This window comes from Anser anser (assembly GCF_964211835.1).
Source record: "Anser anser genome assembly, chromosome: 26".
Lineage (NCBI taxonomy): Eukaryota > Metazoa > Chordata > Aves > Anseriformes > Anatidae > Anser > Anser anser.
The window spans coordinates 5,413,908-5,440,956 of record NC_139747.1 but is presented as its reverse complement, the minus strand read 5'-3'; the positions used below and the strand labels follow the sequence as shown (position 1 = coordinate 5,440,956).

Sequence of the window (27,049 nt, the reverse complement as noted above, 5' to 3'; positions counted from 1 at the left end):
GTCAATGCTTACATACCTTGGATCAATTCAGCACCCTGCTACAATCTCACAGGTATGCAAAGTAATGCAAAAACACAGACCCCCAAAACAGGACACTCAGTCAATCTCCGCTGTACTTGTTTTTAGCTCAGAGAAGCATACATGGCTTGTGGTACTCCTGCCACACAAGCACATCCCACAAACTCCTATGTTTCTGATTTCTGACATCCTTTTAAAGGTTTCCGCTGCCCTGGTCCCCACTCATCACAGCCACCCTCCTCCTCCTAGCTCCAGTGTGATGTTTTTTGTTTTGTTTTTTAAACACAGGCAGAAACAAAAAGCAGGAACCAATGTGATCACACTGCTTTGGATTCTTTTCATAAAGAAAACAGCAAGATGGTAGCCTGATGCACCCGCATACTCAAATGCCTCCTGGGCATTCACCTCAGGGCTGGGTGAAACACAAGTCACATTAAAATCAGTGATAACCCCTTCAGCTCCTCTGCAGCACCATGTTTATGCCGCCTGTCGCCTTTAACCGTGGCCTTGCAGATCCCCAAGGCCAGCAGTACTGACCTCCCACAGCAGTTAATCCTCATAAAAACTTTGGCAGTAATTTCTCAAGAGATTATTCGTACTATTATGTGGATTAAAGGAAGACAACTACAGAGACTCAACCAAGAATCACCTACTGCAATGCACTGCAAGATTATTTATATATATATATAAATATAGTATTATAACACAACAGACAAACAATTGCTCAAGTTCCTTCTATATTATTCCCATCTGATTCCTTCCAGAAGGAAGGTCCTTGTCTTGTTCCTCACCACCCAGGAAAGCAAGCATCCAGACACAACTATTTTAAGGGGGTGGGGTGGGTGCACCTAACTGCATTGGATATTTTGGGGGATCTACGCAAGAGACTACGAGCACATGGAGACATCTGTCATCTGGCACACGTCACAGTGCCTGCATTAAGAACTCCCATCCTGGGCCTGGGAGCAGTCATCTTCAGCAGGGTTGCTCAGCACAATTGAGGGTGACCGGTCACAGCTTTGACACATCGAGGTAAATCCCAACACTTTAATTCCAAAAGTTCTCGTTCAACCAGTTCCTCAGCTTGTTACTTGCTCTCCCCCACACCATCCATCATTATTTCACAGAATCCTTCTTTCAATCCACTTCTACATCTCATTTACTCTCTATACTTCACACGCTGCACCAGAACACAGGCCCATCCTCTCCCTTCTAAAGCACCAGTGATGAGAGATGTGTCTTCCCCAGGTAGGATACTCCTCCTCGGAAGTGCTTCCCAGGAGACTTTTCCCTTTAGCAGAAATAGCCAAGACTTCACAAGTTGCCTGTTCAGTACTGCTGAACCATCAGAATTCACTGCACGTACAAAACCGTTTTCCAACCACGGATACAGGCCTCAACAGCCCAGGGGCCTGGTTGCCAGAGAGATCCCCAGATCTCTAGCTGAGTCAATGAAAGTTATTTTTTTTCTTTTCTTTTTTAACAAGCACTTGGGGAACACAGACGGTTATACCATAAGGCAAGAGGTATGCAAAGCTACAGCACTTACGACCCGTGCTGACTCCTGAGATGACCTATGGAGGAAATGGAACTTGCCCCTCTTCCTTCAAAAGGTGACAACCTGCAAACCTACCAGGCACCTTGCTCTTGTCTCCTTGGAGACTTCATTCACCACTCAAGAGGGATTTTGGACTGCCTGTACCAGGAGTCTCACTGCGAGGAAAATAACTGCTTAGCGCACTTCACAAAGTCTTTTGCCTTATAGCACGGTCAGGAAAGGAGAACCTAACATCCATTTTACAGGACTGCTGCTCCTCGTTCGGCGTGCACAAGCAGATCTAGTCGCTGTAGCCAATGCTAGGCCATGCTCTGTCCCAGAGGCCAGGCAGGGACACAGGAGTCACAGGGAGAAGCCCTCACAGGCACGGAGGGCAGGCACGTCTCCACCGCAGCCCTTTGCCCACACAATCTGTGCCGCCCCTCCTGCACCTCTGCTGGCTGTGGCTTGGGCGTGACAGGCAGGAGAGAGCCCAGTGACACACAGGCGCACCTCCTGGTGCCGTCAGCACCGGGGCAGAACCTGCCAACAGATTATTCATCAGCAAAAAAAAAAAAAGTCTCCGCTTTCCCATGTTACCAGGATGAGGCCAGACTGACTTAAAAACAAACAAACAACAAAAAAAAAAACACAGCCTGAGAGCATCTCAGGTTTAGCTTGTCCAGCTCCTAAACTCCTAGGGCCAAAAAGGCCTTACAAGTATCAGCCAAAGTAAATCCATATTGCAAATTTCAAGTCAGGAAAAAAAATAATCACTATAATTATTCGTTGAAGGGCTGGTTTTGGTGCCCCCCTCAGCTCAGCATGCACCAAAACCTATCTGAAAGCCAGTTAGAGATCTATTTTCTTTTACACCGAGGTGACTTTTTCACAAACCTGAACACATACAGCATACATAGAGTTCCTTTTCCATTTTAGGGTTCTTTCTGTAAAAGCCAACGCAGGTCCTCCCACTCAGCTCTCATAGAGCAGCTACCCTCTCCTTCACAATTACAAGATCAAAACAAAACAGTGGTTTTGACTGAAATTGCAAAGGATGCTGTGCAATAGATGGACCAGGAGCAGGTCTATGGAGGCCAACATTTTTCTGAAGGTCGAGGCTAAGGTTACCAGCCAGAGACATTAATAAGATTCCCTATAGTTCAAACAAATTAAATGTAAAATGACAGTTAAAGCAGCAGCGCTGATTACAAATCAACAAATATTAATAATACCACCAGCTTGCTGCACAGCAAGGATTGTACACGTAAGAGTTTTATAATCCAGTTTGTCCTCAGTTCTGTACTTTTTTTTTAAATGCAGTTGGGATTACCATTTCCCCCACAGAAACCCCCCACAAACAGCAATCCCTCATCCCAGATCACAGCTAGCTCTACTCAACATATGTGCTTGCCAAATATATACAAGAAATTTACTCCAGGGTATTCTTCCTATCTGCTCAAGGCAGGCATGAAGGGCCTTGGGTGAAGAAAGTAAGAGGGAAGACCACCGCTTTATTTACAGTACCTTGTCCTCCACCTAAGCATATGACTTGGGGGGGGGGAAAAAAAGCCTCCCAGTTTCAAGGTGGGAAACCGTTGACTCCTGAAGTCCCTGCAGTTCCTAAAGCATTAAAAAAAAAAAAAACACAAAAAAACCGCAAAAACAACTAAACCAAATCCAGCAAACGCACACAGGACTCATGCATGGGAGGACCAGAAACGTCAGCTGCGGATGCCCCCGGCCCGCACGCCTGTCAAGGACAAGGAAATACGAGGGGAGACGGGGACAGAGGGGGAGGTGGGGTGCCGGGAAAGGCCGAAGCCTTCCCGGCTCTGCGAGGCAGAGAGGGAGGGCCGAGAAGCCGCGGCAGGGCGCTCGGCAGAGGGCACCGGGCTCCTACCTTCGGCCAGCACCTCGTCCACCGTCACCTGGTGGCGGCCGATGCTGAACACCCTGCCGATGTACCCGCTGCCGGGGCCTCCGCTGCCGCCGCCGCCGCCGCTGGTGCCCGACCCGGGGCCAGAGGCACCCTGCTCCCGACGCGAGTCGAAAAACTTCTTCATCTCTCAGGAGGCAGCAGCCGCCTGGGAAGGGGGGTGATGCTCTCCTCAGGGGCCCGCGCCCCCTCCTTCTTTTATTTTTTTTTTTTTTTGGCTCCTGGAGCCCGGCCGAGGGGCTCCGCGGGCCGCTGGCCTTGCGGGGCCGAGCGCCGTCCTCCGGAGGAGTCACACCTGCAAAACCAGGGGGTGGGGGGGCGGGACACGGGCGTTAACCCCGCGGCACGGCCCGGCCCGGCCCGGCCCTGCCCGCCGCCCCCGGCTGCCCGGGCCCCCCCCGCGGTACCTCTCTGCGGGCGGGGGGCGCCCCCATGCACCCCGCAGCGCCGGCCGGCCGGCCTGCCGCTAGCCCCAGCGGCTCCCCGCGGGGCGGCTCACGGCGGGGGCCGCCTGCCGGCAGGGCCCGGGACCCGCATCGCTGCCTGACGGAGCTCCCGGCGGCCACCGAGCCCGTCAGGGACCGAGCCCGCCGCCGCCGCCGCCACCGCCCCCCGCCGGCCCCATCCGCGCAGGAAATGGGCCGTCACAGGAAGTGCCGGCCGCCGGCGGGAGCACCGCCCCCGCCAGCACGGTGAGCGCGGCCCGGCACGGCCCGGCACGGCCCGGCACGGCCCGGCACGGCCCGGCTCGACGCGGCCCGGCACGGCCCCGCCGCCCGACAGCGCGGCCTCCGCCCCCGGCCCCGCAGCGCGGCGCAGGGCGAGGGGCCCTTCGGCCGAGGAGGGGGGAGCTGTAATGGCCGCGGCCCGCGCCGCCGCGCGGCATCCTGGGAGTCGTAGTTCCGGCGGGAGCCTCGTCGTCCCTGCCCGCCGCGGCGGGGACTACAACTCCCGACAGGCTCTGGCTGGGGGGGAGGTTGTCATGGTTTGGTGGGTCCGTGAGGGAGCCGCCAAGGGTTTGGCGGGTCTGCCGGTTACTCGCCACAATTTACATTTATTTTCGAAATACTGCGCTTAAACTCGACATCTTAATGTCAGAATAACACAAGCTTCCTGCTGGCACGTCTCCTAAAGCGCAAGGCTGGTCTTCGTGCAGGCCCTGCTAGCACCTAATTGGCAAACCTTAAATAGAATGTTAAAATAAAAAACATATCCCTTGCCCCAGACTGTAACCTGCCTGGGAACAAAGATTTTCCAAAGAAAGAAAGGAAGGAAGGAAGAAAGAAAAAAAGGGATGCTTCATCTGTACACAGAAAGCTCAAAGCTTAGCCAAGGTTTTAAACTCAGTGGTTGATTTTGTGAAGCCTGACTTGAAGCTGCTTCAGCACTTTGCCCATACCAGGTGTTTGCCCAGTCCCTCCTTTCCTCTCAGTCTGGGAATTTGACAGAGACCCTATTCCTCGCAGGGTTCTGGGTTCCTTTCAGGACACAGTGCAAAACACCTTGCATGCACCCAAAACTTGCTGGCTTTAGCTGGTCAACATGCACGCTTTAGGACTTGGCTTTGGATTTAGTGTTAGATTACACCTTTCTCCCCCTTCCTGCTCCAGCACCTTGAACAGTTTACAGGCTTGCAGCAAAATGTTCATAAGCAGCAAAGCAGCTGTTCTGAAGACCCCAAAACCTTGAGTAAGGCTTCAGAAAATGGCGAGTTTAGCTTGAATCTTGTGAAGCTTTCTGTAAGCATAGTTTGGGTTCTTTCTCTCAGAAATCAAGAGAGGTGTAGGTTTTGCAGCCTATGGCATCTGCAGCAGCCATCTCCTCTGCTTTTCATGTGTTAGCTAGAAAGGCCAGAGCTGGGATTTCAAACGTCCAAGGGAAATATGAAAATAGCAAAAACTGCTTTTACCAGCCTGCAACATGGAATACAAAAACCTGAGGAACACGTGGCTGTGAAAAGAATGTTTTTGTGAAAGCAAGGCTCTCATTCCTCCCCTCTGGCTGGGGCAAAAGGTGTGGGACAGAAAAGGAAACCAAAACACATTTGCATTTTCCTAATGACACTTATTTCCTGTATTATGGTAATAACTACAGCCATCCTGCTGACAAGCTCCTGTCCCAAGGGGATAGGCTAGGCAGGTGCTGGTTACTGTGGAAGGGCAAAATGTTTACCCTGTATTTTGTTTTAAATAAGAGAGCTTAATGGAAACAACTGCATAACTGAAAGACCCTGGAGAATATGTTGGGAAGCAATATGCATGTGAGAATAATTACAGGCTTTGCACAGTCCTTTTTCCTGCATTGCTACCTTGCATGAATGAGCAGACCTTTGGGCACAAGCCTCCAGAAGCAGTGACAAGACTGGATCTACATGTTGTAAATGGACCAAATTGTTTTCCCCACAGTGTATGAAGATTTTTAAGATGCTATTATTGTGCAAGTGGCCATCAAAATAAGCAAGGAAAATTGCTGGTGGTAGTATTTAGCATGTCTGATGTACAGATCTAAAAATGCATCACTATACAGTTGCTTCTCTGCTGAGCCAACATGCCTCTTCATTGTGGTTAATTCTACACCTCTCCTGTCATCTTTACTTTCAGGTGTTCTTGTGTGCAATGCTCTACAAGCTGACTACAGACCCCAAAGGCTTCCTTGACTATTGTCATTCACCCATAGTTTGTAGGGTGCTGTCTAGTGCCTCCTATCTATACATGATTCCCAGGTGTCATTTAAAAGATGCTCTAGGCCCACATGGTTGGAACTGCAGTCATTTCAGCCAGTCGGCTAACCCAGGTATGAAAACAGTCCTTTTTTATTTAATAGGCTTTAATCTTCATTAAACTATGTTCGGCTGTGATTTGAAGCTATTTGATGAGTTGCCAGTGGTCAATACAGAAGATTCACTTGCCCTTTCCTTCAGATGAAATATGATTAATATGATTTTTTTGAATTACTCTAACCTGTGAAACATTCCCAGACATCTATTAAGATTGAAGTAAAATATCCAATGCAAAATGACTGTTACAATTAGTGATTTCTGGGAACTCTGCAGAACTAAAAAATTACCCCCCACCCCCACCCCAAGTGGACATTTCTGAATAGCATAGGGAAATAAGTCATTTCAAGATAAAACCTACTGCCATGCAAAAAGCCTGCAGATGCACTGCTGACTATGGGGCCCTGATGTTCTCACAGGCACACCAACCTTGCTGACCGTTTGGGAGCAAGAGTACAGTAGAAGGCAATCCTCAGTTGCAGATGCTGATAACATTCTTTACTCCAGAAATCAGGAGGCTCAGCTGCACTGCTGCAATTCCAGTGACCTTCATAGGGATCAGAGAGAGCTGTGCTCGAAAGCTTTAAGTTGAAAAGCTAATCACTGATTGCCAGCAGAGATGTGGTCTAGCACTTCTCCTGTGTATGCCTGGAGCTACTCCAGTGTCCTCATAGCTTTGCTCTACTGTCTGCAGAAAACAATCTCAGCCTAATACTGTCAATTCTAAAACCAAAATTTAGCTAAAATCCCATAACGTTGGTTTTGAAATATTTGAGTCCTGATGATGTGGTCAGCAGTTATTTGCCTGCATATTGTCTCTCTGATCCCTGGTTCCCCTTATACTGCTAACAAAATGCATTCAAATCCCCAGGAAGAAGCACATTAATACTGCTGCTTCCTTTCTGATGAAACTTTCCAGGCAGCTCAGCATTTTCTAAATAAAAACATACGTTTGAAAACGTTTCATGTGAGTAACCTGAAAGCTAGGGAACATTGACCTCTTCTGGATATCTCTAGAAATGACAAGGCAGGAAAGCATGCTCATGTTTATGTGCTTAGTTATATACAACAATCCCCACCAGAGTTGTAAACCTCACTGAAATCTACGTTATTTTGGTTTACAGCAGTGGCATATGACAAAAAGACAAGTAGCAATTTACAGAAGGTAATGATTTTTAATAATTTCACCTTTCTTCTTGCCTTAATGCTTAAGTTATGGGGTTCTCCTATGTTATATGCTCGTGTAATGCCTCTGAGTGGCAATTTTGCTGCATACAGCAAAGCTCACAGCAAGAGGCTTTTGGCAAACTCAGGTCTGCATGAAGAGAGGCAGAAAGAAAAGATTTACAAGGTAATGGACTTTTTTTTTTTTTTCTAATCAATGCATAATAACTAAATTTTCCCATTCTATGACTTTCTCACATTTACTACAAAACCTTTCTGTTGAGATTCCCACCAGTTAAAAAGTATCAGACCCACTCTTCTATCTGTCTCTTTCTGTCTTTTTGTCTGTATTTTCTAGAATCCAAAGGTTTTCTTTAGTGGTCCACAAACACTGCCAGGATGACCAAGCATTATTTATTTATTAAGCCAACTTTTATTTACCATCCCCAGGAAAAGGTCAACTCTCAAGAATCATCTAGGTAGTTGGCTAAGGTCAGAGTTCTCTAGAAGAACAAAAAAGGTGAGAAGGAAGACTTTGGAGATTACATCTATACATTACCTCTTTGAGAAGTTTGTTTGTTTGTTTGTTTTTTATGCTCCTGCTTACTACTGCAAGATATATTCACCAAGGCTAGTGACAGTTATACTTCCTACCACTAGACATCAACATCTTCCACCACTGTTAATAGCAGTAATGGCCTATATAAAGTAGGAACACATGGAAATAATTAAACTAATTGACATCTCAAGGCTCATGCATGTTTGGTGCAATACTATACATAGTGTGGATTGATACTGCTTACATCAATCAATACAATTGACCACCAGGTCAAAAAAGAGCTATGTTTCTCAAGGAGTGTGACTTTGCACTACAAATAAATGCTACTGATTAGAACAGGTATCATTACATCAAGACAAAGTTGCAGATTAAGCTCTCGCTGAAAAGGGGTTTACCTGCTGGGTTTCAAGAGTCAGGGTCCTGAGTGTCCTCAGGCCTTCATTGCCCCAGCCAATCTTACCTGGCCCTCTACCCAACACCTTTTGCTCATCAACTATGACCTCCATTTCAGCACAGGCCTAGGAGGCTCATTCTTTTGAGGTGGTTGTGGGTAGTCATGGCTCTGGGTCTCTCTTTCAACTTTGCAGGGTGAGCTTTGGGCTCATGTTATAAGTAGGGCTGTCTCTCAGGATGTCTGCTTGGTCTTGCTTTCTCTGATGATCACTGGGTGGTTGATGAAGCTGGTTGCTGCCATTGTTGTGTAGGTGCTGTAGGATTGGGTCCTGTTTGTGTGCTTACCTATAGTGCAGCCATCATCCTTTATTCTACCCTGTTTTCTCTCGTGGAGCAGCTCTACTCTTGCTGCTGTAAAGCACTAAATCGTTCTTTCTCCACTCTAAGCTTTGCATCAGCCAGTGAGTTTCTATCTTCATTCCCTAAAGGGCAATGTATGTTTTAGAAGTCCCCCTTAGCTGGGCAGTCTATGACTATCTTTTCTATGATCTGTTTCTTTTCCCTGGAACTGGGGTATAGCCAAGTTACAAAGCGGCTAAGTAAGGTAAAGCCTTATAGGGGCAGATACTATTTAAGGGGAATTAAAAAAAAAAAAAAAAAGCTATTAATTTCCTCTTCAGGACAGTACGTATGCTAATTGAAGTAAACATTCATTAAATCCATTAGATGAGATTTAGGTTTGATAATGCATTTAAGGCTGCTGGAAGCAATGTTTTCTTAGTTTATAGCTTGGAGCTCTAGGGACCTTCCCAGAGGTTGCCCGAAAATAATCTACAGCTACCACACTGGCATTAAGGGTTTCCGTGACTGAATGTCTCTCCATGGAGCTCACAAAGGTCTTAAGGCCTGGAACATAAATGTTATCACTTAGTCTTGATAGTGGGCGTTTGTTCAAGGCAAAATACTTGTATTTGTACCACCTGCAATGTGGGTGCAATTATAGTGGTCTAGTATATCTTTTGTATTTAATGTAACTAGGCTGTATCACAACAAGCAGTTTAATTTTGACTGAACTGTGTCCACACAAGGTGATTTCTTCCCAGCAAGTAATGGGAATGGCTTATCAAAGCCGGGCAGCCCTAGATGATGTGAAGACTCCTGCATGTCTTCTGTCACAGCCTGTGCCTTCTACGCTAGTGGGGAAGTTAAAACAGACTTGTTTTCCCCAGTCCAGCTGGAATGGTGGACAGTGAGAAAACAGGAGCAGCTACGATCAAGAGCAAGGGACTGCTTGCGTGACTACAAGGGGCTCTTTTGAAGGTTAAAGTGCCAGCCCACTAAGGCCTCATCATCTTCACACCCCGACTATAGAGGTGCTTGCTGACTGCAGTCCACTCCTGGATCGCATTCATTAACGCAGGCAGCTGATGAAGCTGTCAGACAACAATGACCCACGCCTGTTTCCCTTCCCTGCCATTTATAGCTTCAGTTAATAGCTTCAGTTCATCTCCCTGCCGTGGAGATGCTCGGCCACCGGGATGGAGGCTGCCCACTCCTAAGCACCTCTAACCAGCAGGACCTCGAACCCTGAAGTCTCCTCTTCCACCAGCAGGACGTCAGCGTCTCTTGTTCCACCAGCAGGACATCGGCGTCTCCTATTCCACCACCAAGACCTCCATGCCTTGAGTGCCACCAGCAGTACTCCATGCGAGCTGGACGCTCAGGGCACTTATGGCCACCCACCTTTGTGAGGTCAAAGGCTGACAGTGACTCTCTGCTGACCTCACACGGCTCTCGGGCACCCCGATGGCAGCACTGACGGCGCTAAGCTGACTGCCATGAGCAAAGGCTGACATGAAATGGCTGCTGCGCAACGCCAGGAGCAATGTCTGCCGGGCCGGGGGTTCGGATGGGAGCTCGGCCTTCGGCCTGGGAACTGCGCCTGGGAGCCAGGGACGTCCTCGATGTGCAGCTGGACACCTGGGCCTGAGAAAGCAAGGTTTCTTGAAAGAAAATTGGAAACATCGTCACCTAGTGGCTGTCTCAGGGGGACGGATCGAAACGCACAGCATGTCCTGGTTACCTGAAGTGCTGGTGTCCTACGCCCTCGTATGTCTCAATGACATAAAAAGGGACAGATTTTTACCCCAAATGCAGCTCCTTTCTGTGGGAAGCTTCCCGTGCTGCGCATCCTCCTCTCTTTCTAGTATGTGGCTTCGACTTTAGGCGTGTTGTTTTTTCTCCTTGTGAGAAACAAAGTTGTGTTTTTGCAATAGAAGGTGTTTTTGCAGTGGAAAAATCCACTAACCTTGCATATGCAAAAGTGGCATTGTGTGGCATAGCAGTGGGGAATCCGTTAAGCAGATAAGGGGAAGGTCCCACTGTCCCAAAATAACGAGGATAGCTAAGAAAAACAGGATGAGCAGTGCGAGATCAGTAAAAGCAAAGATCACGGGCCCTCTAGTCACAAGAGAAGAAGGAAAAAATAAAAGGATAAGGGGAAATTAACGGTTGGTCAAATAAAATTGTACATATATGGTATAGTAGTGCGTCGAGTAGGCTGTGAGCCTGTAGTACTCAGCCAATGAAGAAACGGGAGAAATCAGGTGTCGGGTAATAGGGAATACACGGTTATGATAAACTTTTACTGCGCGCTCCTGCTTGCAGGATGCCCGCCATTGCAATCGCGAATAAAAAAGCTCCACAGAAGATCCTGTCTGAAGAAAATTATTGAGATTTTTCTCAGGGTTTAGGGGCTCGTCCCGGATCTTGTTGCCTACCAGAGAGTTCTTGCTACCACAGACAGGAAGGTGCACCCTCTGATTTCAGCGGTCCCGTCGGGGGTGGTGGCTTGTCTCGGGATGGCTGACAAAGGACTGAGACTGTTCATCTGAAGACAGGCTCTGAGAAGAACTGGGGAGAAAGGAGGCCAATACAGACAGACCACAGAGCACAGCCCAGACACAGCCCAGCCAGAGCACGTACACAGCACAGAGAGCACAGACACAGCCCGGATAGAGCCCAGACACAGCACGGACAGAGCCCAGCCAGAGCACAGACACAGCACAGGCACAGCACAGACGGAGCACAGACAGAGCAGAGAGAGCACACACACAGCACAGAGCCCAGACACAGCACGGACAGAGCCCAGACACAGCTGAGACACAGCTGAGACACAGCCCAGACACAGCCCGGACACAGCACGGACAGAGCACGGACAGAGCACAGGCACAGCACAGACACAGCACAGAGAGCACAGACACAGCGCAGATGGAGACCAGACAGAGCACGGACAGAGCCCAGACAGAGCACGGACAGAGCCCAGACACAGCCCAGACACAGCCCGGACACAGCACGGACACAGCACGGACAGAGCACAGAGAGCACAGGCCCAGCACAGAGCACAGGCACAGCACAGACACAGCCCGGACACCGGAGCCGTTATCCCAGCATGGCAGCAGCAAGGTGACAATGTGCTCGCCTGGAGGACAGCTGAAATCTTTCCGCATGTCTCACAGCTCACCCAGAGATCGGGATCACCTGGTTACTGCTGCTTTTAGATGGTGGTCTTCAGCCTGCTGTTCCCTAGGACGGCCCTCCACTGGGGTAGTCTGCTTCGCCTTCCTATTGCTCCTTCCCCTTCTCAGTAGGACTCTCTTCCCTTACTAAACGAGATGACTTGTGCATCCATTCTTTCATCTTGTGTGTATCGGTGACTGGGAATGCCACAGGGCAGTCCCCGGAGCCAGCTGTAGGGTCCGTCAGAGGGTTGGAGTGGCTGCAGGGCCTGTCAGCGGGGCTGGAGAGGCCGCAGGGCCCGTCAAAGGGGTTGGAGTGGCTGCGGGTAACATCCCAGGGCTTGGAAGGGCCTCAGAGCCCATCCCAGGGCTTGGAGGGCCTTCAGGGTGCGTCACAGGCTTGCATCAGATCAAGACGCATTTTCATAGACCCACACAATTTCTCTTGAAGGTGCTGAATTGGACTGAATAGTCTTCAAAACACATAGAGCAGACCCAGCTAACAAGCCGCTGGTGCTAGGAACTGGGTTTTGTGTTGTTTGTTTGTTTGTTTGTTTTTCGTTAACTTTGTTTCATGAGAACAGATACCAAATGGGTATTTTCAGGCAAGGGCAAAGATGACCCTGGAGTTGAAGCTATCTAAAGGATGAATAACTAGGAATCTATTTACTCGAGAAGACCCTTTTGTAAGGAAAAATCCTACACACGTGCACTGGAGTTTGATACTAATCCATTTGTTGGAAACCACTGGAAAACAATGGAAAGCTATTCTAATACGAAGTACGCTCATTCTAATGCAAAAAATCACACCCCTAGAGTGAGAGACCCCAGCCCAACAGGAGACCCTTCCCCTCTGAGGATGCGCAGAATCATTTTGTCATGTCAGCCGTAGGCTAATTCTGGAACCTGTGAGAAGTTAGGGGATTGTACTAGCATGGAAATGCAGTGATAAAAGATTGTATCAAGCGTGGCGTGGAAAATCTTTCCATGTGCTGGCTTTGTGGGAAACCACCTGGTACCCAGACTCGCGCAGTTCTGAAAGAAAACTGTGTCTCGACCTGGTGTCTGGATTGGCTTCTTGCGCATCGGGTAACAAATCCAAACTTTTCTCGGACAACTTGGCGAGCTGTAAATCTCTGGCACTGCCAGCATCGGGGCACACCTTTCTAAAACCTTTTAGCAGTGCCGTAGGATACCACATTTGTTCAGGGCTGAATTCCAAAGCCATCGGAGGTGGCAATCGTGATAAAAACCGGCCCACATCCCCCCCCAGCCCTTGCCACCTGTAGCCATCCTGCCTCAGGGCTGATCGCTGGCTGGAATTTTTAACTCCTTGTCTAACCACAGAGGTTGTCGTTCGGGGACAAATACTGGGTTAAGTTCACCGTCGGTGCAAGAGGAGCACGTGCTACCTGCAAGTGGGCAAAACCATCAACAAACATAGGCCAGCCCCCAGGGATCATAAACAACAAGAAAGGGATTAAGAAAAAGCACCTAAAAAGCACAGAAAAACAACACCAGAAAGGAAAAAATCAACATTGTGACCAGCAACTATCAATCTCAGAGAAAGCTTATAAGAAACACTCTTTTAAAACATTCCGGTCAGATGTGACGTTAGCTCAACCCTTTGTGCCCCAGCTTGGCTGCCAAAAAGTCTGTTGTGGTGTAACCCAGCAGGCCGCTCAGCACCACACATCTGTTCGCTCACGTCCCCCCATCCTGAGTGAACGTGCAGAGAATCGGAAGGAAAATAAAAGCTCATAGGCATTGATAAAGAGTTTAATAATAAAGGAATAGAAAATAATCATAAAAATAATACAATAAATTAAAAAGACAATCAATAAAATTTATTAATGTAAACAATTTTTTCTCAGCCTAATGCTCTTCTATCACCACCATGATCACAACATCACAAAATATCACAAAAAATCCACCATGATCACAATATCACAAAATCACCTAGCAATTTCCCATCCCATCATTTCACACTAATGAATCCCCATCACCGTCATGACTTCCCATCCCACTGATCATTTCCTATCCCAGCAACCTCCCATTGCTGATCCCAAGGCTCGGTTCCCAATTCCCATCCATCCATCCATCCATCCATCCATCCATCCATCCATCCATCCATCCACCCACCCATTTTCTCCCGTCCGTGCTGGCCATGCCCACATCCATTCACGGACTGAGCATGGGCAGCGGGAGCGGGCTGCATTAAATCCCCTCGGCATCCCACTGCCAGAACAACTGCAGGCAGAGGCGTTGCTGAGTGAACACCTACACTAGAGGAATTTAAGAAAAAAGGCGATAAAGCAGAGAAAGGACCAGAAAGGAAGAAATAAGCTTTCAATCCCTGCCATTTTGTGTCCCAACAAGCAGTTCCCATGCCCAAACTTGCCCATGCCAGGTATTGCCCATCCCAACAGCTTCCATCGCAACACTCCCAATACTCATTCGTGACCCCCCCATCTCCCATCCCCCCCCGTTGCCCATCCCTGACAGTGAGAAACACTGACTAGCTACAGCACTAAAGAAGGGTAAGGGCAAGCGAGAGGGGAAAGGGCTGAAGAGTGCGGCTCAAGCTGGAGCAGGTGCCTGCAGAGGTCTCTGTGCCTGCGTGCTGAGCTCAGCGCCACTGGGTGCTGCAGGGGCCGTCGAGGAGCGCAGGGTCACGGGTAGCCGGCATACTTGGCTATGGCCCCGTCCTTCTGCCGCTGCGCGAAGAATTGCACGGGGCCGATCTTCATCTGGTGGGCCGCCCGCTGCCGCTCCTCCTGGGCCAGCTGCTTCAGGCGCTCCCGCTCGGGACGCTGCTGCAGCGTGATGGGCACCGGCTCCTCCTGCTCCTCCAGCGGCGTGGGCGCCGCGTCACCGCCTGCCCAGGGCCCCACGCAGGGCACGTAGTCCACGCGGGGCCGTGCCAGGGGCTGCAGCATGCGCGGCTGTGTGGGCAGAGCCCCCCGCTGCGCTTGGCCCCCCGCGGCTGGCAGGCACAGCGCTCTGGGCGCCTGCTCTAGGGCAGCGTCCCCTGTTCACGCCGTGCTGCCTGGTGGTGCCGGCACCACCTTCTCTTTGCCGCCAGCTGGGGATTGGGGGGCAGCGGGCACAGCGCTGGAGCCTGGCACTGTCTGCGCGGCGCTGGGCATCGTGCTGGGGCTGCTGGAGGTGGGCTGCGGCTGCACGCAGGGCAGCTGGCGCCCTGGCCCCAGCGCCTTCGCCCTGACCCCCAGCGGCTGCAAAGTCTCGCTGGGGGTCTTTGTGCCCCGGCGCTGGCGCTGCAGCGTCTTGGCCCTGACGCCTTGGGGACAGAGGCTGTCCTGGGGCCGCACGGCACCGGGCTCCGCGCTCGGAGTCTCCGGCAGCAGCCGCGCTCTGCGGGGAGGCGGCGACGCTGCTCCTTGCCCCCCAGCAGCCCCCGGGCTTCGGGCTCTCTTGCTGGGCGCCCGGCTGTTGTTGGTCGCTGGCTGCTGTCTGCCGCTGCCGTCTTTCCTGCTGCTGCCACGGCGTCCTGGGGCCTTGGACATCCTGGCGTCCCTGGCACGGCGTCCCTGGCAAGGCGTCTCGGGGCCTTGGACACCCTGGCCCAGCAGCATCTTCCTCTCCTTGCCGGGGGGTTTCTCTGTTGCTGGCCTCTTGGGCTGGGAGCTCTCCGCTGTCCCGGGGGTGCTGGTGGGCGCGGGGCGCTTGGCCCCCCGCTTGGTGCCGGTGGACGCAGGGGCAGCCAGCGGGCTCTTGAGGGGACCCAGGGGGCATGTGGGCAGGGGTGTCCTCTGCTCACTGAGGACTTGGGTGTCAGGGGACCTCTTGGGGGGACTCAGGGGGGGTTTGGGCAGGGGTCTACTAGGGGAACTGAGGACCTGGGTGTCAGGGGACCTCCTGGAGGGACTCAGGGGTGGACTGGGTAGGGGTCTACTAAGGGCACCGGGCAGGGGACTGGCTGCAGGGCTGAGCGGGGGGCTCAATGCCAGCACAACAGGGGACTGCACCAACAGCCCACCCCCAACCTTCTCGGGGTACACCCCAGGGGTTGAGGGTACCTCACCGAGGGCTCCTGTGGCTTCCAGTCCCTGCGTGCTCGGCTCCTCGATGTCCTCGGAGAGGTCGGGCAGCTGGGAGAGGAGGCGGCTGAGGGCAGGACTGCTGGGCGAATCGGGGAAGGCGTCCTGGGGCTCCACGGCCTCGAGCCAGCTGAACAGCTCCTCCGTGCCGGGGATGTCCAGGTCGGCCAGGAGCTGGTCCTGCAGGTGCTGCAGCAGCTGGCTGTCCCCTGCCAGCTCTGGAAAGGCCTCGGCGAAGGCATCAGGGCCCAGCTCGGGCAGCTGCGGGGGCTCCTCAGGCACCTGCGGGGCTGTCGCCGCTGAGGACGAAGCAAGAAAATCCCCCAAGACGGGCGATGTCAGCTTTCCCATGGCTCATGGGTGTGGGGCGACAACGGGGCGGCTGTGCCAGCGCCAAACTCACCGTTGGGCGTCGCCGTCTGGGTGCTGCGGGTCGATGGAGCCAGGAAAGGCTCGGGGGGAGTGGGGTCAGGCAGCGGGGGCCCCTGGTCCTCGCTGAGCCCCACGGCGTGGTCGCAGGGCTCCGGCAGCTGCCCCTGGCTGCTGGTCACGGTGCGGGGCGTGGGGAGCGCCTGCCCCCGGAGCTGAGGCCCCGGGACGAGGGGTGGCGGGGGCCTGCGGTGGGTGGGGGCCTGCAACAGGCAGGTGCCTGCGGGGTGCAGGGGCTCCCCGTGGAGCACGGCCCTGGGCCCCAGCCCCAGCGCATGGTGGGGCACCAGTGTCCCCGTCACCATGGGCTGTCCGCACTGGCAGACAGGGGCACAGGGAAGAGCGGTGTGGGGGAGCTGCCCCACGGGGGGGAGCTGCACCGGCTGCAGGTGGTGCCCCTCGGGTGGGAGCTGCACCGGCTGCAGGTTATGCCCCACAGGGGGGAGCTGCACCGGCTGCAGGATATGCTCCTCGGGTGGGAGGTGCACCACCTGCAGGTTATGCTCCTCGGGTGAGAGCTGCACCGGCTGCAGGATATGCTCCTCGGGTGGGAGGTGCACCACCTGCAGGTTATGCCCCACAGGGGAGAGCTGCACCGGCTGCAGGATATGCCCCACAGGGGGGAGCTGCACCAGCTGCAGGTGGTGCCCCTCGGGTGGGAGGTGCCCCCCAGGTGGCAGCTGCGCCACGGGTGGGAGCTGCAGCACCTGCCCCTGGACCTCCGGCACCACGTGCCAGACGGTGGCCTGGGGCAGCGCGTAGGAGAGGGTGGGTACCTGGGGGGGCTGCAAGGGCACCGCCATCGCTCCGGGGAAGGAGGGCAGCAGCCAGGCAGCCACCGTTGGCGGCTCAGCTGGGACAACGAAGGGGGAGTTGGGCGTCTGCGGCACCGGCGGCAGCCGTCTGGGGAATCTCTCTGTGAGGAAAAAGGGCGCTGGGCTGAGCTCTCGGGCGCTGGGCTCGCCGGCAGGGCCGCAGCCCCGGGAGGAGCGGGAGCCCGCTGCTGTACCTGCCATGGTCGCTGGAGAGTGGGGCGGTTCGTTGGGGAACCCGGGCAACGGGGGCTCCGCCCCAACGGCTGACCAGCCCCTCACCGCCATCTTGGTGAGGACTGCAGTTTCTCTACCCAAGCAGGCTTCCCAGCGCCATCAGTTTCCATCCCCATGAGCCTTTCCCGTCCCAGTCCTCATTTGCCAGGCCCAGGGGGGTTTCGCACTCCAACACTTTCCCCTCCCAAGGATTTTCCATCCCAAGACTTTTCCATCCCAAGACTTTTCATCCTCCCGGCGATTTCCCATCCCGACAGTTTCACAGCCCAACAGATTCCCATGCAAACTATTTCCCATCAGCACGAAGCGTTTCTTAATCCCATGAGATCTCATCCCAAAGACTTCCCATCCCTTGCATTTCTTTTCCAACTATTTCCTACCGCAACGAATCGTACCCACCCCATTCAAGATTTCCCATCCCAATAATTTCCCATCCCAAGAGAGATTTCCCTACCCCAATGCTTTTCCTTTCCAATGATTTCCTCCCCAAGGAAGATTTCCCATCCCAGTGCCTTTCCTTAAGGATGCCTTCCTCCCCAAGGAAGGTATCTCATCCCAATGCTTTTCCTTCCCAAGGAAGCTTTCCCATCCCAAGGAAGATTTCCCATCTCTTTCATTTCCTAGCCCCATGGCTTTCCAGCCCAAGGAAGTCTTCCCATCCCAGCAATCATTTCTCATCCCACTCATCATTTCCCATCCCCACGATTTCCCATTTTCACCATCCAAAAGACAGCTTAGCCAGCCCACAGCTAGAGAGAGATCACAACAGGGATTTGTACGATTCTGGTAGATTCAAGGGCATGGACACTTGGCGTGCTAACGATTGCACTTTATTCCAGAGCAACACACATCACCGGTACCAAGAGCGCTGTAATGAATCTGGCGAAGATGTAGATAGATGGTTCTTGCAGGTATTACCAGGAAATAAACAGGTGTCTGCACTTCTCTCTAGCTACCTTAGTAAAAGATCGGAAGGGTAGAGCACTAATTAACAGTAGCATTATTAGAGGCACTACTGTGGCAGTGAAAATCCATCAGGAGGGCCAACTTACCAATGCCTGCAAGGCAAATGCACTTAGGATGGGTTTTCTTTGTCAAGACTAAACTTACAAGAGGTTCAAGCTCTCCGCAGCAGTAGCTGTGCCCGCAGGACTCAGGTGCTGCCTCGGCCAGCAGGCCCAGGCAGGTGGGGCACGTCTCATCCCCAGGGGCCTCTGCTGTCAGCCCGCGGGGCGGCTGGCTCGTGCTGCCCGCGGCCTCCCTGCCGTGGAGATGCTCGGCCACCGGGATGGAGGCTGCCCACTCCTAAGCACCTCTAACCAGCAGGACCTCTAACCCTGAAGTCTCCTCTTCCACCAGCAGGACGTCAGCGTCTCTTGTTCCACCAGCAGGACATCGGCGTCTCCTATTCCACCACCAAGACCTCCATGCCTTGAGTGCCACCAGCAGTACTCCATGCGAGCTGGACGCTCAGGGCACTTATGGCCACCCACCTTTGTGAGGTCAAAGGCTGACAGTGACTCTCTGCTGACCTCACACGGCTCTCGGGCACCCCGATGGCAGCACTGACGGCGCTAAGCTGACTGCCATGAGCAAAGGCTGACATGAAATGGCTGCTGCGCAACGCCAGGAGCAATGTCTGCCGGGCCGGGGGTTCGGATGGGAGCTCGGCCTTCGGCCTGGGAACTGCGCCTGGGAGCCAGGGACGTCCTCGATGTGCAGCTGGACACCTGGGCCTGAGAAAGCAAGGTTTCTTGAAAGAAAATTGGAAACATCGTCACCTAGTGGCTGTCTCAGGGGGACGGATCGAAACGCACAGCATCTCTTGGTTACCTGAAGTGCTGGTGTCCTACGCCCTCGTATGTCTCAATGACATAAAAAGGGACAGATTTTTACCCCAAATGCAGCTCCTTTCTGTGGGAAGCTTCCCGTGCTGCGCATCCTCCTCTCTTTCTAGCATGTGGCTTCGACTTTAGGCGTGTTGTTTTTTCTTCTTAAGCAGACTGAATCTTCCTTTGAACATTATGGTAACTGATTTTTACTACCGTTAAATGCCTTTCTTCCACTTCTAATCTAATTAATTAGTGCTATGGTCTTAACATCTGCTCCATAGGTATCTTTCCTACCTGGTACAATCTAGAAGAGCTCAGCAATATCCATACATCTCTTTCCCTTAGTTGTCACAGTAGGCTTGCTCGTGGTAATTTCTGTTGAGCAGGACGTGACAGAACCCTCACAAGACGCTTGAAAGTGTAGCTCTGAGGTGAGAAACCCTGCCCAAGCAAGGGTAAACCATAAATATGTGAAGAGAAAGTAAATGGACACTTTTCTGCCCCAAATGCAGACGGGTTGTTAATGCTGTTGCTGCATGTGGTGACTTTGGGTGGCCCCAGCTGCCTCCTCTTTTATTCCTGAGTGGTGGTGTCACAGTTAGAGAGAAGAAAAAATATATACAGTTTTTAATTGCAATGGACAACACTGCATTATTTAAAATAAAAACACAATGGGAAAAACACAACTGGCAGGAACAAACCATACCGAACGCAACAAAAAACAACGGCTCCAGGAAACCACGTGCGTGTGACCCCCTCCTCCAACAGGGCAGGGGGAGCAGACCCGATATCACTATAAATAACCCCAAAATCGTTTCACGGGGAGAAGCCGGGAGTCCGTCTCTGAGCCACCAGCAGGTGCGGGAGGCGGTGCTGCTCGTGAGAAACAAAGTTGTGTTTTTGCAATAGAAGGTGTTTTTGCAGTGGAAAAATCCACTAACCTTGCATATGCAAAAGTGGCATTGTGTGGCATAGCAGTGGGGAATCCGTTAAGCAGATAAGGGGAAGGTCCCACTGTCCCAAAATAACGAGGATAGCTAAGAAAAACAGGATGAGCAGTGCGAGATCAGTAAAAGCAAAGATCACGGGCCCTCTAGTCACAAGAGAAGAAGGAAAAAATAAAAGGTTAAGGAGAAATTAACGGTTGGTCAAATAAAATTGTACGTATATGGTATAGTAGTGCGTCGAGTAGGCTGCGAACCCGTAGTACTCAGCCAATGAAGAAACAGGGGAGAAATCAGGTGTCGGGTAATAGGGAATACACGGTTATGATAAACTTTTACTGCGCGCTCCTGCTTGCAGGACGCCCGCCATTGCAATCGCGAATAAAAAAGCTCCACAGAAGATCCTGTCTGAAGAAAATTATTGAGATTTTTCTCAGGGTTTAGGGGCTCGTCCCGGATCTTGTTGCCTACCAGAGGGTTCTTGCTACCACAGACAGGAAGGTGCACCCTCTGATTTCAGCGGTCCCGTCGGGGGTGGTGGCTTGTCTCGGGATGGCTGACAAAGGACTGAGACTGTTCATCTGAAGACAGGCTCTGAGAAGAACTGGGGAGAAAGGAGGCCAATACAGACAGACCACAGAGCACAGCCCAGACACAGCCCAGCCAGAGCACGTACACAGCACAGAGAGCACAGACACAGCCCGGACACAGCACAGACACAGCACGGACACAGCACGGACACAGCACAGACACAGCCCAGCCAGAGCCCAGACACAGCACAGGCACAGCACAGACGGAGCACAGACAGAGCAGAGAGAGCACACACACAGCACAGAGCCCAGACACAGCACGGACAGAGCCCAGACACAGCTGAGACACAGCCCGGACAGAGCACGGACAGAGCACAGGCACAGCACAGACACAGCCCAGACACAGCCCAGACACAGCCCGGACAGAGCACGGACAGAGCACAGGCACAGCACAGACACAGCACAGAGAGCACAGACACAGCGCAGATGGAGACCAGACAGAGCACGGACAGAGCCCAGACAGAGCACGGACAGAGCCCAGACACAGCCCAGACACAGCCCAGACACAGCCCAGACACAGCCCAGACACAGCCCGGACACAGCACGGACAGAGCACAGAGAGCACAGGCCCAGCACAGAGCACAGGCACAGCACAGACACAGCCCGGACACCGGAGCCGTTATCCCAGCATGGCAGCAGCAAGGTGACAATGTGCTCGCCTGGAGGACAGCTGAAATCTTTCCGCATGTCTCACAGCTCACCCAGAGATCGGGATCACCTGGTTACTGCTGCTTTTAGATGGTGGTCTTCAGCCTGCTGTTCCCTAGGACGGCCCTCCACTGGGGTAGTCTGCTTCGCCTTCCTATTGCTCCTTCCCCTTCTCAGTAGGACTCTCTTCCCTTACTAAACGAGATGACTTGTGCATCCATTCTTTCATCTTGTGTGTATCGGTGACTGGGAATGCCACAGGGCAGTCCCCGGAGCCAGCTGTAGGGTCCGTCAGAGGGTTGGAGTGGCTGCAGGGCCTGTCAGCGGGGCTGGAGAGGCCGCAGGGCCCGTCAAAGGGGTTGGAGTGGCTGCGGGTAACATCCCAGGGCTCGGAAGGGCCTCAGAGCCCATCCCAGGGCTTGGAGGGCCTTCAGGGTGCGTCACAGGCTTGCATCAGATCAAGACGCATTTTCATAGACCCACACAATTTCTCTTGAAGGTGCTGAATTGGACTGAATAGTCTTCAAAACACATAGAGCAGACCCAGCTAACAAGCCGCTGGTGCTAGGAACTGGGTTTTGTGTTGTTTGTTTGTTTGTTTGTTTTTCGTTAACTTTGTTTCATGAGAACAGATACCAAATGGGTATTTTCAGGCAAGGGCAAAGATGACCCTGGAGTTGAAGCTATCTAAAGGATGAATAACTAGGAATCTATTTACTCGAGAAGACCCTTTTGTAAGGAAAAATCCTACACACGTGCACTGGAGTTTGATACTAATCCATTTGTTGGAAACCACTGGAAAACAATGGAAAGCTATTCTAATACGAAGTACGCTCATTCTAATGCAAAAAATCACACCCCTAGAGTGAGAGACCCCAGCCCAACAGGAGACCCTTCCCCTCTGAGGATGCGCAGAATCATTTTGTCATGTCAGCCGTAGGCTAATTCTGGAACCTGTGAGAAGTTAGGGGATTGTACTAGCATGGAAATGCAGTGATAAAAGATTGTATCAAGCGTGGCGTGGAAAATCTTTCCATGTGCTGGCTTTGTGGGAAACCACCTGGTACCCAGACTCGCGCAGTTCTGAAAGAAAACTGTGTCTCGACCTGGTGTCTGGATTGGCTTCTTGCGCATCGGGTAACAAATCCAAACTTTTCTCGGACAACTTGGCGAGCTGTAAATCTCTGGCACTGCCAGCATCGGGGCACACCTTTCTAAAACCTTTTAGCAGTGCCGTAGGATACCACATTTGTTCAGGGCTGAATTCCAAAGCCATCGGAGGTGGCAATCGTGATAAAAACCGGCCCACATCCCCCCCCAGCCCTTGCCACCTGTAGCCATCCTGCCTCAGGGCTGATCGCTGGCTGGAATTTTTAACTCCTTGTCTAACCACAGAGGTTGTCGTTCGGGGACAAATACTGGGTTAAGTTCACCGTCGGTGCAAGAGGAGCACGTGCTACCTGCAAGTGGGCAAAACCATCAACAAACATAGGCCAGCCCCCAGGGATCATAAACAACAAGAAAGGGATTAAGAAAAAGCACCTAAAAAGCACAGAAAAACAACACCAGAAAGGAAAAAATCAACATTGTGACCAGCAACTATCAATCTCAGAGAAAGCTTATAAGAAACACTCTTTTAAAACATTCCGGTCAGATGTGACGTTAGCTCAACCCTTTGTGCCCCAGCTTGGCTGCCAAAAAGTCTGTTGTGGTGTAACCCAGCAGGCCGCTCAGCACCACACATCTGTTCGCTCACGTCCCCCCATCCTGAGTGAACGTGCAGAGAATCGGAAGGAAAATAAAAGCTCATAGGCATTGATAAAGAGTTTAATAATAAAGGAATAGAAAATAATCATAAAAATAATACAATAAATTAAAAAGACAATCAATAAAATTTATTAATGTAAACAATTTTTTCTCAGCCTAATGCTCTTCTATCACCACCATGATCACAACATCACAAAATATCACAAAAAATCCACCATGATCACAATATCACAAAATCACCTAGCAATTTCCCATCCCATCATTTCACACTAATGAATCCCCATCACCGTCATGACTTCCCATCCCACTGATCATTTCCTATCCCAGCAACCTCCCATTGCTGATCCCAAGGCTCGGTTCCCAATTCCCATCCATCCATCCATCCATCCATCCATCCATCCATCCATCCATCCATCCATCCACCCACCCATTTTCTCCCGTCCGTGCTGGCCATGCCCACATCCATTCACGGACTGAGCATGGGCAGCGGGAGCGGGCTGCATTAAATCCCCTCGGCATCCCACTGCCAGAACAACTGCAGGCAGAGGCGTTGCTGAGTGAACACCTACACTAGAGGAATTTAAGAAAAAAGGCGATAAAGCAGAGAAAGGACCAGAAAGGAAGAAATAAGCTTTCAATCCCTGCCATTTTGTGTCCCAACAAGCAGTTCCCATGCCCAAACTTGCCCATGCCAGGTATTGCCCATCCCAACAGCTTCCATCGCAACACTCCCAATACTCATTCGTGACCCCCCCATCTCCCATCCCCCCCCGTTGCCCATCCCTGACAGTGAGAAACACTGACTAGCTACAGCACTAAAGAAGGGTAAGGGCAAGCGAGAGGGGAAAGGGCTGAAGAGTGCGGCTCAAGCTGGAGCAGGTGCCTGCAGAGGTCTCTGTGCCTGCGTGCTGAGCTCAGCGCCACTGGGTGCTGCAGGGGCCGTCGAGGAGCGCAGGGTCACGGGTAGCCGGCATACTTGGCTATGGCCCCGTCCTTCTGCCGCTGCGCGAAGAATTGCACGGGGCCGATCTTCATCTGGTGGGCCGCCCGCTGCCGCTCCTCCTGGGCCAGCTGCTTCAGGCGCTCCCGCTCGGGACGCTGCTGCAGCGTGATGGGCACCGGCTCCTCCTGCTCCTCCAGCGGCGTGGGCGCCGCGTCACCGCCTGCCCAGGGCCCCACGCAGGGCACGTAGTCCACGCGGGGCCGTGCCAGGGGCTGCAGCATGCGCGGCTGTGTGGGCAGAGCCCCCCGCTGCGCTTGGCCCCCCGCGGCTGGCAGGCACAGCGCTCTGGGCGCCTGCTCTAGGGCAGCGTCCCCTGTTCACGCCGTGCTGCCTGGTGGTGCCGGCACCACCTTCTCTTTGCCGCCAGCTGGGGATTGGGGGGCAGCGGGCACAGCGCTGGAGCCTGGCACTGTCTGCGCGGCGCTGGGCATCGTGCTGGGGCTGCTGGAGGTGGGCTGCGGCTGCACGCAGGGCAGCTGGCGCCCTGGCCCCAGCGCCTTCGCCCTGACCCCCAGCGGCTGCAAAGTCTCGCTGGGGGTCTTTGTGCCCCGGCGCTGGCGCTGCAGCGTCTTGGCCCTGACGCCTTGGGGACAGAGGCTGTCCTGGGGCCGCACGGCACCGGGCTCCGCGCTCGGAGTCTCCGGCAGCAGCCGCGCTCTGCGGGGAGGCGGCGACGCTGCTCCTTGCCCCCCAGCAGCCCCCGGGCTTCGGGCTCTCTTGCTGGGCGCCCGGCTGTTGTTGGTCGCTGGCTGCTGTCTGCCGCTGCCGTCTTTCCTGCTGCTGCCACGGCGTCCTGGGGCCTTGGACATCCTGGCGTCCCTGGCACGGCGTCCCTGGCAAGGCGTCTCGGGGCCTTGGACACCCTGGCCCAGCAGCATCTTCCTCTCCTTGCCGGGGGGTTTCTCTGTTGCTGGCCTCTTGGGCTGGGAGCTCTCCGCTGTCCCGGGGGTGCTGGTGGGCGCGGGGCGCTTGGCCCCCCGCTTGGTGCCGGTGGACGCAGGGGCAGCCAGCGGGCTCTTGAGGGGACCCAGGGGGCATGTGGGCAGGGGTGTCCTCTGCTCACTGAGGACTTGGGTGTCAGGGGACCTCTTGGGGGGACTCAGGGGGGGTTTGGGCAGGGGTCTACTAGGGGAACTGAGGACCTGGGTGTCAGGGGACCTCCTGGAGGGACTCAGGGGTGGACTGGGTAGGGGTCTACTAAGGGCACCGGGCAGGGGACTGGCTGCAGGGCTGAGCGGGGGGCTCAATGCCAGCACAACAGGGGACTGCACCAACAGCCCACCCCCAACCTTCTCGGGGTACACCCCAGGGGTTGAGGGTACCTCACCGAGGGCTCCTGTGGCTTCCAGTCCCTGCGTGCTCGGCTCCTCGATGTCCTCGGAGAGGTCGGGCAGCTGGGAGAGGAGGCGGCTGAGGGCAGGACTGCTGGGCGAATCGGGGAAGGCGTCCTGGGGCTCCACGGCCTCGAGCCAGCTGAACAGCTCCTCCGTGCCGGGGATGTCCAGGTCGGCCAGGAGCTGGTCCTGCAGGTGCTGCAGCAGCTGGCTGTCCCCTGCCAGCTCTGGAAAGGCCTCGGCGAAGGCATCAGGGCCCAGCTCGGGCAGCTGCGGGGGCTCCTCAGGCACCTGCGGGGCTGTCGCCGCTGAGGACGAAGCAAGAAAATCCCCCAAGACGGGCGATGTCAGCTTTCCCATGGCTCATGGGTGTGGGGCGACAACGGGGCGGCTGTGCCAGCGCCAAACTCACCGTTGGGCGTCGCCGTCTGGGTGCTGCGGGTCGATGGAGCCAGGAAAGGCTCGGGGGGAGTGGGGTCAGGCAGCGGGGGCCCCTGGTCCTCGCTGAGCCCCACGGCGTGGTCGCAGGGCTCCGGCAGCTGCCCCTGGCTGCTGGTCACGGTGCGGGGCGTGGGGAGCGCCTGCCCCCGGAGCTGAGGCCCCGGGACGAGGGGTGGCGGGGGCCTGCGGTGGGTGGGGGCCTGCAACAGGCAGGTGCCTGCGGGGTGCAGGGGCTCCCCGTGGAGCACGGCCCTGGGCCCCAGCCCCAGCGCATGGTGGGGCACCAGTGTCCCCGTCACCATGGGCTGTCCGCACTGGCAGACAGGGGCACAGGGAAGAGCGGTGTGGGGGAGCTGCCCCACGGGGGGGAGCTGCACCGGCTGCAGGTGGTGCCCCTCGGGTGGGAGCTGCACCGGCTGCAGGTTATGCCCCACAGGGGGGAGCTGCACCGGCTGCAGGATATGCTCCTCGGGTGGGAGGTGCACCACCTGCAGGTTATGCTCCTCGGGTGAGAGCTGCACCGGCTGCAGGATATGCTCCTCGGGTGGGAGGTGCACCACCTGCAGGTTATGCCCCACAGGGGAGAGCTGCACCGGCTGCAGGATATGCCCCACAGGGGGGAGCTGCACCAGCTGCAGGTGGTGCCCCTCGGGTGGGAGGTGCCCCCCAGGTGGCAGCTGCGCCACGGGTGGGAGCTGCAGCACCTGCCCCTGGACCTCCGGCACCACGTGCCAGACGGTGGCCTGGGGCAGCGCGTAGGAGAGGGTGGGTACCTGGGGGGGCTGCAAGGGCACCGCCATCGCTCCGGGGAAGGAGGGCAGCAGCCAGGCAGCCACCGTTGGCGGCTCAGCTGGGACAACGAAGGGGGAGTTGGGCGTCTGCGGCACCGGCGGCAGCCGTCTGGGGAATCTCTCTGTGAGGAAAAAGGGCGCTGGGCTGAGCTCTCGGGCGCTGGGCTCGCCGGCAGGGCCGCAGCCCCGGGAGGAGCGGGAGCCCGCTGCTGTACCTGCCATGGTCGCTGGAGAGTGGGGCGGTTCGTTGGGGAAC

The 27,049-nt window shown here is 54.1% G+C and overlaps 2 protein-coding genes and 1 long non-coding RNA gene across 14 annotated transcripts in view; 1 reads left to right on the top strand and 2 right to left on the bottom strand.

The window, feature by feature from the left end:
- The window catches only part of AAK1 (AP2 associated kinase 1), a 90,066-nt gene extending 85,923 nt beyond the window's left edge, over window positions 1–4,143 (bottom strand). For 3 of the 12 annotated variants that reach the window (XM_083812079.1, XM_083812081.1, XM_083812085.1), the window contains exons 1-2: window positions 3,902–4,142; window positions 3,459–3,789 (exon numbers count right to left, since the gene is read on the bottom strand). In XM_083812079.1, coding sequence (XP_083668205.1) covers window positions 3,459–3,621 — 163 coding nt within the window. In that variant the 5' untranslated portion in view covers window positions 3,622–3,789; window positions 3,902–4,142. Of the gene's footprint in view, window positions 1–3,458; window positions 3,790–3,901 lie in introns of those variants that run through there. The other 9 variants (XM_083812074.1, XM_083812078.1, XM_083812083.1 and 6 more) reach the window with 7 other exon arrangements.
- The window catches only part of VAMP8 (vesicle associated membrane protein 8), a 500,499-nt gene that overhangs the window by 159,087 nt on the left and 314,363 nt on the right, over window positions 1–27,049 (top strand). The gene's annotated exons all lie outside the window — the stretch shown is intronic.
- On the bottom strand, window positions 18,282–20,298 carry LOC310886880. The gene is made up of 3 exons (XR_014575535.1): window positions 19,570–20,298; window positions 18,937–19,456; window positions 18,282–18,848 (listed from the first exon to the last, which is right to left on the bottom strand). It is a non-coding gene; the product is annotated as an uncharacterized lncRNA (long non-coding RNA).